The sequence below is a fragment of the Rhinatrema bivittatum genome, chromosome 5 (genome assembly GCF_901001135.1).
Source record: "Rhinatrema bivittatum chromosome 5, aRhiBiv1.1, whole genome shotgun sequence".
Lineage (NCBI taxonomy): Eukaryota > Metazoa > Chordata > Amphibia > Gymnophiona > Rhinatrematidae > Rhinatrema > Rhinatrema bivittatum.
In genome coordinates, this window is record NC_042619.1 from 344,760,581 (window position 1) to 344,773,036 (window position 12,456).

The window sequence follows — 12,456 nt, forward strand, 5'->3', positions numbered from 1 at the left end:
ACTGGCGGACAAGTTCAATGCTCAAGTACCCAGATACTTCAGCCGCAAGCGCGATCCGTTCTCACACGGAATCGATGCCCTGGTTCAGCCATGGCCTCCAGGGACTCTGCTATATGCCTTTCCTCCGTGGCCTCTGCTGGGCGCCATCATCCACAAGATTCAGAAACACCGGGGCCTAGTTCTTCTGGTGGCACCAGACTGGCCAAGAAGGCCCTAGTACGCGGACATGAGAAGACTGCTGGCAGGGGAGCCTCTTCCCCTGCCGCCTCTCCGGGACCTTCTACGTCAAGGTCCCATCCTCCACGAGGATCCAGCTCAATTCTCTTATGGTCTGGCCATTGAGAGGGCTAGACTGAAGAAAAGAGGTTACTCGGAGCCCATGATAGATACACTCCTCCGAGCTCGCAAGTTTTCCACATCCCTCACCTACGTAAGGATCTGGAGAGTATTCGAAGCATGGTGCGACACTCATGGCACTAATCCACATGCAACCACAATCCCTATTGTGTTGGATTTCCTGCAAGATGGACTTCAGAAGGGTCTCTCCCTCAGCTCCTTAAAGGTTCAGGTGGCTGCGCTGTCTTGCTATGGTCCCAGGAGGGATGGCAAGACCATTGCCACGCATCCAGATGTTTCTCGCTTCCTGAAAGGAGTCAAGCACATTCGTCCGCCACTGAAGTGGCCAGTGCCTTTGTGGAATCTCAACATAGTTTTGGGTTTCCTCGCGTGATCCACCTTCAGACCCCTCCGGGGCCTGTCTCTCCGTTCTCTCACTTTGAAGATGGTGTTCTTGCTGGCTGTATGTTCAGCACGCCGCATCTCAGAGCTACAAGCACTGTCCTGCCATGATCCATTTCTCAGAATCACTCCGGAGGCTATCCATCTTCGCACGGTTCCCTCCTTTCTACCTAAAGTGGTTTCACAGTTTCATCTTAACCAAACCATATCCTTGCCTACCACGGCGGGTTTGAAGAAATCTGAAGAAGGGCGTTTATTACGCCATCTCGACATCGGCAGATTGCTGCCCAGATATCTGGAAGTGACACAAGAAGTACGAAAGACGGACCATCTGTTCGTCCTGCACAGCGGAAAGAAACAAGGTGAAGCGGCCTCGCGGCCCACCATTGCCCACTGGATTAAAGAAGTTATCCGAACAGCTTACGTAGAAGCTGGGAAATCTCCGCCTCTACAGGTCAAGGCTCATTCTACCAGAGCACAAGCAGCATCTTGGGCGGAATCCAGGATGCTGTCGCCTGCAGAAATATGTAAAGCAGCGACATGGTCCTCCCTCCATACCTTTTCCAAGTTCTACCGTCTGGATGTCCAGGCCAGGGAGGACACAGCATTTGTGAGGGCAGTCCTACACGGTCCTCAGGTAGCCTCCCACCCAGGCTGGGAGTAAAGCTTTTGTACATCCCATTCGTTCTGAGTCCATCTGGCTACACACCAGGAAATGTTGAGATTACTTACCTGATAATCTCCTTTTTCCTTAGTGTAGACAGATGGACTCAGCATCCCACCCAGCTGCCTATGTACATGGGTTTCACCGATTCAAGGTAAGCCATGTCATCTGTTTCCATAAGAGCGTCCCCTTTGCCAGGTGTCGACGCCTTCCGGTTGGGAATGCTGGCGGTCTCCAGCTACTGTCAATCTGTCAGGGGAATCCTGTTTTCACTATTTCACTGAGCGTCAGTACACACATCTATAACAGCTTTTGCAAGGAAGATTACAGAGTTGCTACGCTTCCTGTGGGGGTATATATACCCGTGCTGACGTCGGATCCGTCTCCAACTGCTAGCACGAGCATACTATACCCATTCATTCTGAGTCCATCTGTCTACACTAAGGAAAAGGAGATTATCAGGTAAGTAATCTCAACATTACTAGGGAATAGCCACTGCTTGTTACTGCCATTAGTAGCATGGGATTTATTTAATATACGGGTACTTGTGACTTGGATTGGCCACTGTTGGAGACAGGATACTGGGCTTGATGGACCCTTGGTCTGACTCAATATGGTGCATCTCATGTTTCTATGCCTCCGATAGGGATAAGGTTTCAGAACTTCCTCTCAGAATTGCTCTGTCACCAGTGTCGTTGGTCCTGAAAATTGTGACTTCTGATTACCTTCTCTTGCCCTGCTCTGACCTAACAGTTTTTAGTCTTCATCCCTGATCATTCTCATTCTGTCCAAGTGCAGCTAGAGGCAGACTCACTCCTTCAGCAGAAGGTTGTCAAGCCTTTCCCTTTTTAGGAGTATAGCCAAGGATTCTATCTCTGGCATTTTCTAATACTCCATTATTGATTCCATAGAGGTTCAAGATGAACACCCTCCAGACTATTCTTCATTTCATTCAACCAAAGGATTGGATGTGTGCTCTGGAGATGAAAGGCATTTATGCATACATTCCCATACACCCCACCCATTGAAGTTTTCTCAGATTTGTGGTGAAAGATTCACACTATCAGTATAAGGTGCTTCCATTTGGCATCTCGGTAGTCCCAAGGGTGATCATAAAATGTCTTGTGGTAGTGGCAGCACAGATTTATCAGCAGGGAGTTTGAGTGCTCCTATACCTGGATGATTAGTTGGGTGATGGATTCTTCATGAAGACCATTTGAACTCCTACAGTCCTCTGGGCTCTAAGTCTCAAAAGAATTGCATTCATTGGAACCTGGATAATCTTGCTTCAGGAAAAAATGTTTCTCCCCTTAGAAAAGAACCACATTGCTTATGGGCTTAGTACAGTGTTTCCCAACCCTCTCTTAGAAACATACCTAACTGGTCTGGTTTCTAGGATATCCATAATGAATATGCATGATATATAGACTTGCATACACTAGGTCTCTTTCATGCACATTAATTATGGATATTCTGAAAACCAAATTCATTAGGTGTGCCTCCAGGAGAAGGTTGGAAAACACTAGCTTGCTTGGTAAGATCTTTATTCCAGCAGGACCAAGTGTCAGCAAGATTGGTCTTGGACCTTTTAGAGATATGGCTGCTGTGGTGATTCATCTGCATAATTGGGGCCTTCAAAGCCAATGGGATCAGCTCTATCGGCCATTGCCCATCAAATCTCGATCCCCCTGGGATGAAAAAAATCACTTAAGTGATGGATGAATTCAGAAGTTTTAAAGGTGGAGGGGTCTCATTGTGCATCCACCGCATCACATGACTATCTACAGATGCTTCAATTAAGGTGTAGGGATGGATATCTGTCTGACATGGACCCAAGGATGATTTTTCCCAGTGGAGAATTATCTGCAAATCAACCACCTGGACATGCAAGCCCTCTGCTATTCTCTAAGGATTATCTTCCTTCAGGAATGTTGATCCAGATGGACAACCAAATGGCCATGTTCTACATAAAAAAAAAAGTAGGATGATATAAGCTCTTACGCCATGTGTCAGGAAGCCATCCAAATCTGATTATCAGCAGGACATCGTAATACCCATCTCCAGGTGACCACTTTTCCAGGAATCAAGAATACATTGTTGGACTGCCTTAGTAGAGTTTTAGAACTAAAAGTACAGTCCTTGGATCAAGGAATTGCCAATGACTTGTTCAGTTGCTGAGGAAGACTGGCAATAAACCTGTTCACCACATAGGACAACAAAGGTCGAAGTTCTACTCCATGTATCTGACCAGCTATATAAGAACATAAAAAATGCCTTGCTGGATCAGACTAAGGTCCATTGATCACAGCATACCATGTCCAATGGTGGCAAGATGTCAAATTTTAATCCTTTATTGAAGACTTGGAATATTCAAAAGCGCCCGACTCAGGCAGAGTTTCGCCCTCTTGTCAAGGGGCTGCATCAGGGGCTCTATTGTATCATATAGCATTCATGTAAGTACAGATGGAGTGCAAAAATGCATCAATGGTCTCCTTGCAGATTTTGCTTTGAGCATGTACTCAAGAGGTTAAAATCATCATTTTCCACTAGATTTCACACAGGCTGCATACTATATTCAAACATGGATTGCTCTTGTTCAGTCTCATATCTTCACGGGTGTTAGCAAAATGAATCGAATTCATTTTGCTAACACCCGTGCTCCACCTTTAAAACTTCTGAATTCATCCATCACTTAAGTGATTTTTTTCATCCCAGGGGGATCGAGATAGTATGACCAGAACTGCATACTATAATTGAGATGTAGTTGTACCATGGTTCTTTTTTTGGATTGTTCCTAACATTGTTTGCTTTTTTGGCTGCTGCTGAAAACTGAGCTAAGGATTTCAATGTATTATCCACAAGGACGCCAAGGTCCTTTTCCTAGGTGATGATTCCAATACAGAACCCATAAAATACACATGCCATGAGGCACCAGGCACATACGTGGCCCGTAATTGTTAAAATGAAGGGGGGGGTGGAATACATGAAACTCCATGTACAGAAGAGAATGTATGGGAAGAGCTAGGAAAACTGAAAGTGGACAAAGCCACTGTGCCTGATGAGGTTCATCCCAGGATACTGAGGGAGCTCAGATGTGTTGACAGGTCAGCTGCTCAACTGTTCAATAGTGGTTAAGTCATAGCAGACTTAAACTTAATACGAAAAAAAACGAGTTCCTATTACTAAGTGTAATCGCAAATCCGGTAAATAGTCCACCGCCTTCAATCGTATTAGGAAATGAGGTGTTAGAAATTTAAAAAGTTGCACGTAACTTGGGAATACAATTGGACTCTAAGTTATCTTTAACAAATCATGTTTCTCACCTAGTAAAAACCTCTTTTTTTCAAATTGCATACATTAAAAAGGTTAAAACCACTTCTGTTTAAATCTGTTTTCCAAACAGTTCTTCAATCCCTCATATTTTCGGCATTGGATTACTGTAACAGTCTTTTCTTGGGTTTGTCCAATTCTACTCTAAAACCACTACAACAGATTCAAAATACTGCAGCCCATTTATTAACAGGCTCGCCAATGAGGCACCATATCACACCCATCTTATCTGAATTACACTGGCTTCCAATTAAATATAGTGTTAAATATAAAGTTTTATCACTAATTCATTCGCTAATTCATAACTCCGATTCAACATGGTTATGTTCCACACTTAGGTTATATAAACCAATGAGAAGTCTTAGATCTGCCAATAAGAATTTGTTAGATGTTCCTACAGTGAGATTAGCGAGATTGAACTTAACTAGGGAAAGAGCCTTTTCGGTCCATTACTTTGGAACTCGCTCCCTAATACGTTGAAACAAATTGTGAATCATACCGAATTAAAAAAATCAGTAAAAACTCACTTATTTAAAGAAGCGTTTGGGGACTTAGGTACAGGAATTCATAATCAACCTTGAAGCGTCATACACTGTTTCATTCTGCCATTTTGTCTGGCACTGACATCAGACTTACTGGTCTATACTTTCTTGGATCACCCCTGGATCCCTTTTTAAAGATTGGCATTACATTGACCATCTTCATATTTAGGTATTGTGACTCTTTTAAATGATAGGTTACAGATTACTAGTAACACATTTGCAATTTCAGGTAACATCTGGTCCTGGTGATTTTCTACTTTTTAGTTTATCAATTTGATCTGACGTTCTGCATTATAAGGGAGTTTTTATTGCTCATAATTATTACCTGCAAAGAATGTTCAGATGTAGGTATGTTTCCACACCCTTCTCAGTAAAGACAGAGGCAAATCATTCAAGTTTTGCTTCATTACTTGTGTGTGGTAAAATAAAAGTTGGTTGTATTAAGCTAGTTATTTTGTTTAGTGTACTTGGCATTTAATTTCTATATGGTTAAAATTTTGTATGACTTTTGTATTTCAATTTATAGGAAGAAAAAAACATCAGATGGGCATCAAGATGGGATTACATTTTGGAATCAATGCCTCACACTCACATCCAATGGTTTAGGTAAAAACGTATTTCTGTTATCCAGTTAAAAGCCTAGGTACAAAGACCTACTGTCAGTTTTTCCTTGGGGTAAGTGGCGTTCGGCAGCAGTATCTAGAGCAAACTATATAAAGCATACTATTAAAAAAAATAAAAAAGGGCATAATGCTAAATGTGGTGGTACCAAAATTGTGATTCTAATAAATTATATGAAGAAAAGTATTTTCAAACATTTAGTCAAAGTGAGACTTATTAAAAAAAAACAAAAAAACCCCCCAAAAAAAACTAGATTGGCCATATGTGGAACACTATAGTCGGTGGTTTTTAATCATTGGTCCCTAAAAAAAAGTTGTCTGTCTTAGCGACCAGTCAGATGAATCCAGAGCAGGTGGGTTATGCATTCCTACCAGCAGATGGAGACAGAGTAACTGACATCACAGTACATACATCCCTGCAGTTACATCAGCCTGCCAGTATTCTCTCTTTCCAGCAGATGATGGATATGAATCTCCCCACTGGGGATTGCTTTATTTTAAAATAAAGGAGAATTAAGGATAAAATTTGTCCCACTCGCCTGCATTGATACCAAATGGTCCCTCCCCTAGTTGAGAATTCCTGAGGTGATTTCTGAGGTCCCTCGGATGTGTGCCTTGGTCCAGCAGCTGATTTTGCCGGCATGGACTTAGCTGCTTGAACAGCCGAAAGGCAGCAGGTGCAGGAAGCTGAGCACGACAGTGACAGCACATGCCCTCTCCTCCTCACAGCCGGAGACCGTCTCTGTGCTCAGCCAGCTACAGCTGAGCTCCGGTAAGTTTAAAAAAAAAAAAAAAAAAAGATACTTAGCAGGTTTTTCGTTGTACAAGGTTTCCTTCTCCCTTGGTCTCCGTGCTCGATGCACCGGTCTGATGTTCGTTCCAATCCCTGGGAGGTCAAGGGACGTTGGCAGCCTGGCGGTTTGACCAGCCTCCTTAAGCTAGGCCCCGCTCCAAGGCTTTTCACTGCGTGTGCCTTGTGGTAGGCTGCAACGGCTTTTCGCAAGCTTTAGAACATAACATAAGAACTTAAGAAAATGCCATACTGGGTCAGACCAAGGGTCCATCAAGCCCAGCATCCTGTCTCCAACAGTGGCCAATCCAGGCCATAAGAACCTGGCAAGTACCCAAAAACTAAGTCTATTCCATGTTACCATTGCTAATGGCAGTGGCTATTCTCTAAGTGAACTTAATAGCAGGTAATGGACTTCTCCTCCAAGAACTTATCCAATCCTTTTTTAAACACAGCTATACTAACTGCACTAACCACATCCTCTGGCAACAAATTCCAGAGTTTAATTGTGCATTGAGTAAAAAAGAACTTTCTCCGATTAGTTTTAAATGTGCCCCATGCTAACTTCATGGAGTGCCCCCTAGTCTTTCTACTATCCGAAAGAGTAAATAACCGATTCACATCTACCCGTTCTAGACCTCTCATGATTTTAAACACCTCTATCATATCCCCCCTCAGTCGTCTCTTCTCCAAGCTGAAAAGTCCTAACCTCTTTAGTCTTTTCTCATAGGGGAGTTGTTCCATTCCCCTTATCATTTTGGTAGCCCTTCTCTGTACCTTCTCCATCGCAATTATATCTTTTTTGAGATGCGGCGACCAGAATTGTACACAGTATTCAAGGTGCGGTCTCACCATGGAGCGATACAGAGGCATTATGACATTTTCCGTTTTATTCATCATTCCTTTTCTAATAATTCCCAACATTCTGTTTGCTTTTTTGACTGCTGCAGCACACTGAACCGAAAATTTCAATGTATTATCCACTATGACACCTAGATCTTTCTTGGGTTGTAGCACCTAATATAGAACCCAACATTGTGTAATTATAGCATGGGTTATTTTTCCCTATATGCATCACCTTGCACTTATCCACATTAAATTTCATCTGCCATTTGGATGCCCAATTTTCCAGTCTCCCAAGGTCTTCCTGCAATTTATCACAATCTGCTTGTGATTTAACTACTCTGAACAATTTTGTGTCATCTGCAAATTTGATTATCTCACTCGTCGTATTTCTTTCCAGATCATTTATAAATATATTGAAAAGTAAGGGTCCCAATACAGATCCCTGAGGCACTCCACTGCCCACTCCCTTCCACTGAGAAAATTGCCCATTCAATCCTACTCTGTTTCCTGTCTTTTAGCCAGTTTGCAATCCACGAAAGGACATCGCCACCTATCCCATGACTTTTTACTTTTCCTAGAAGCCTCTCATGAGAAACTTTGTCAAACGCCTTCTGAAAATCCAAGTATACTATATCTACCGGTTCACCTTTATCCACATGTTTATTAACTCCGTCAAAAAAGTGAAGCAGATTTGTGAGGCAAGACTTGCCCTGGGTAAAGCCATGCTGACTTTGTTCCATTAAACCATGTCTTTCTATATGTTCTGTGATTTTGATGTTTAGAACACTTTCCACTATTTTTCCTGGCACTGAAGTCAGGCTAACCGGTCTGTAGTTTCCCGGATCACCCCTGGAGCCCTTTTTAAATATTGGGGTTACATTTGCTATCCTCCAGTCTTCAGGTACAATGGATGATTTGAATGATAAGGCTGTCTTCTACAGGATTGTCGGTTCAGCGTGTGCATCCAGGTTTTGGACGCACAGTGGGGCCTTGTAGTGTGTGCAACCATGTTAAGCAATGCGTAGTGGCCGCATGTTTAGCTATGCGCACTAGTGGTACTGTGCATTTAGGGTTTTTGTGCACTTAATTTTTGCTCATCTAGGTAAGCACCTAGGTGTGTGCGCATAAGTGTTGCTTGCATAATTTCTAGGTGTCTAGCTGAGTGCCAATCTCAAAAGAAAAAAAAAAGACATGCCTCTGGACGCCGCTCAGCTTCTGGTCGGCTATCATGGCGCCTGTGCCTAAGAAGCCTAAGTGTCTTTCTCTTTGCACTTCTTGTTATATACGGGTATCTCAGCCAGGATTGCCCTCTGACTTGTGCCAGTGTTGTTTGGAGGCTTAGGATGAATTTCACTAAGCCTGATTCTTCCCAGCCGGATGGGGGTCTGGGTAAAGACAATTCAGGTGGGGCACCTGATTTTGGAACTCCCCTAACTGGTTCCTCAGCAGGGGAAGATAGCTCAATGAGTGCATCTCAGGTCCCTCCAGTATGCCAATATACCACATAGCCATGTGGGGAGTCCTTCAGTCTTTTTCCCCACCCCCCTGCTGATCCCACTGGTTGCTGTTCCTCACTCTCCTGCTCCTAGGCCTGTGTCATTGGGTTGCAGAATTGTTCCTCATGGTGCTCCATGGTCGTGGTCTTGCTCTCTCTCAATAATTTCCTTAGGATTTTTGGTCATTTTTTACATTTTCTTTCCGTCTCGTTGCTGAGTTTGCTGATCAGAGATGCACCAACATCTGGGAGAAGTGTTTGGAGCTAGATGGGCTTCATCCCGACATGGAGACTTTACCTCCCTTTTATTTTCTAGTCATTTAGAAACATGCATACAAACACTCATGTAATGCCCAGAGGTTGACTTGTTCTCATACTGCATCATACCCTTCCCTGCTCTGAAAAATGCTATTCTATAAACACTATCCAAGTTTTCCATTTCCTAATGTGGTGTTGGAGATAGTCAAGGTGTAAAATGCTTGAAAGTCTTCCACCAAATGGTTGGACCTAGGTTAAGTCTACAGATAATGTTTTTAGATTCTCTTTGAGCAAAGAAAAAGATAAAATTTAAATCTTGATGTGTAATAAGACAGGACTTTGATATAAGGGAGCTCTTGTGACACAGTTCAGCAGAATGAAGCAAACAAGGAAAGTAAAATGAAGGCCAAGAGGTCCTTAGAAAGCATTCAATGTATAAATAAATATATTTGGGGGGCATACCCTTTGTTATTTCCAAACTTGAGCTGGTTAGAGCAATAAAGAAGAAAATATTTAACAATTTAGCATAGCAGGAATGTAAGGGGGTTTTTTTTGTCTTTATATGCTACTGTTTGTAGCATTAAAAATAAAGATTTTTATTGTGTGCAAAGTAGATGCACTTATCTGCAAAGATGGAGCTTTTCATAACATATAGCTTAACCTGTTTTGTTTGCTTTGTTCAATATAATTGACACTTGATATTACAAAATAAAATTAAGTGGCTCATCAAAATGAATCCTTGATTTCTTCACTGGCGAATATCAGTGAGCAGTTCTGTAACGATAGTGCAAGAGACTGCATGGTTTAATCTACTTTGTGTTTTTCTTCATAGTATCATGAATTCTCTGGTGATTGTCCTTTTCCTCTCTGGCATGGTCGCCATGATCATGTTAAGAACTCTACATAAAGACATTGCAAGATATAATCAGATGGATTCTACTGTAAGTCAGAGCTGTTCACACAATGTGAGGGGCAGGGCTGGGCATTTTAAGTGGAATAATGTTTAATACCTCAAACAAGCTGTTACAATTAAACGTGTTGACCTTAAACTTGTGTTTACAAACTGTAGAATTAGAGTAAAGGGCAAGATGTAGTGTGGCATTGCATAGTTTAAAGGAGTGGCTAAATTTTACTGCACTACTGTTTGCATTGAGAGGTGCAATGAAAATTGAAAACCAGTATAAAATATGCATGCTAAAACCAGCAGTGTGCTTTTCTTTTCCTTTTCAAACCATTTATACAGTTGTGCTCATAGGTTTACATACCCCTGGCAGAATTTAAGATGTGTAGCATTTTAAGAAAACATGAATGATCGGACAAATCACATATGTTAGTTTAATTTGAAACACACATTAAGAATATTATGCATCTCAGAATAGCACAATCATTAAACAAATCATAGCAATAAAGGAAATAATAAATGATCCTGTTCAAAAGTTTGCATGCACTTAGTTCCTAATATCCTGTATTGCCCCTTTTTGTATTAATGACGACTTGACAGTCTTTTGTGATAGTTGTGAATGAGTCCCTTTATTTTCTCATGGGGTAAAGCTGCCCATTCCTCTTGCAATAAAGCCTCCAGATCCTGTAAATTCTTTGGCTGCCTAGCATGAGCTGCATGTTTGAGTTCTCCCCAAAGTGGCTCCATGATGTGAGGTCAGGAGACTGTGACGGTCACTCCAGAACCTTCACTTTCTCCTGCTGCAGCCACTGGTCGACTTGGCCTTATGTTTCAGATCATTATGTTGGAAGGTCCAAGTGTGCTCCATGCACAGTCTTGTGGCTGCTGAATGCAAATTCTCCTCCAATATTTTCTGATAAGATGCTGCATTCATCCTGCCATCAATTTTGATCAAATTCCCTGTGCCGCTGTAGCTCACACCCCCCAAAACAGCAGAGATCCACCTCCATGCTTCATGGTAGGGATGGTGCGCTTCTCTTCGTAGGCCTTGTTGACCCCTCTCCAAACATAGGGCCAGATTTTTAAACCTACGCGTGGGCATAGATTTTATAACATGTGCGCGTAGCTGCGCGCACATGTTATAAAATCCCGGGTCGGCGCATGCAAGGGGATGCACATTTGTGCACCTTGCACGCGCCGAGCCCTAGGGGAGCCCCGATGGCTTTCCCTGTTCCCTCGGCCCCGCCCCCCAGCCCTATCTAAAACCCCCTCCTTACCTTTGTTGACGAACATAACATGCCATACTGGGTCAGACCAAGGGTCCATCAAGCCCAGCATCCTGTTTCCTATAGTGGCCAATCCAGGCCATAAGAACCTGGCAAGTACCCAAAAACTAAGTCTATTCCATGTTACCATTGCTAATGGCAGTGGCTATTCTCTAAGTGAACTTAATAGCAGGTAATGGACTTCTCCTCCAAGAACTTATCCAATCCTTTTTTAATCACAGCTACACTAACTGCACTAACCACATCCTCTGGCAACAAATTCCAGAGTTTAATTGTGCATTGAGTGAAAAATAATTTTCTCTGTTTAGTTCTAAATGTGCTACTTGCTAACTTCATGGAATGCCCCCTAGTCCTTCTATTATCTGAAAGAGTAAATAACCGATTCACATCTACCCGTTCTAGACCTCTCATGATCTTAAACACCTCTATCATATCCCCCCTCAGTCGTCTCTTCTCCAAGCTGAAAAGTCCTAACCTCTTTAGTCTTTCCTCATAGGGGAGCTGTTCCATTCCCTTTATCATTTTGGTAGCCCTTCTCTGTACCTTCTCCATCGCAATTATATCTTTTTTGAGATGCGGCGACCAGAATTGTACACAATATTCAAGGTGCGGTCTCACCATGGAGCGATACAGAGGCATTATGACATTTTCCGTTTTATTCACCATTCCCTTTCTAATAATTCCCAACATTCTGTTTGCTTTTTTGACTGCCGCAGCACACTGAACCGACGATTTCAATGTGTTATCCACTATGACCACTACACAATGTTAGGTTCCATATTAGGTAGCACCTAATATGGAACCCAACATTGTGTAACTACAGCAAGGGTTATTTTTCCCTATATGCATCACCTTGCATGTGTCCACATTAAATTTCATCTGCCATTTGGATGCCCAATTTTCCAGTCTCACGAAGTTGTGCCTGCCTCCAGGCAGGTGTAGGTTGCGCGTGTCGCCGGGCCTATGCAAAATAGGCTCGGCGCACA

General features: G+C 42.7%; 1 protein-coding gene across 2 annotated transcripts in view; it reads left to right on the plus strand.

The window, feature by feature from the left end:
• TM9SF2 (transmembrane 9 superfamily member 2) overlaps positions 1-12,456 on the plus strand; it is a 121,520-nt gene that overhangs the window by 49,392 nt on the left and 59,672 nt on the right. For both annotated transcript variants that reach the window (XM_029604499.1, XM_029604500.1), the window contains exons 8-9: positions 5,801-5,880; positions 10,116-10,224. In XM_029604499.1, the coding sequence (XP_029460359.1) occupies positions 5,801-5,880; positions 10,116-10,224 (189 nt within the window). The remainder of the gene's footprint in view (positions 1-5,800; positions 5,881-10,115; positions 10,225-12,456) is intronic.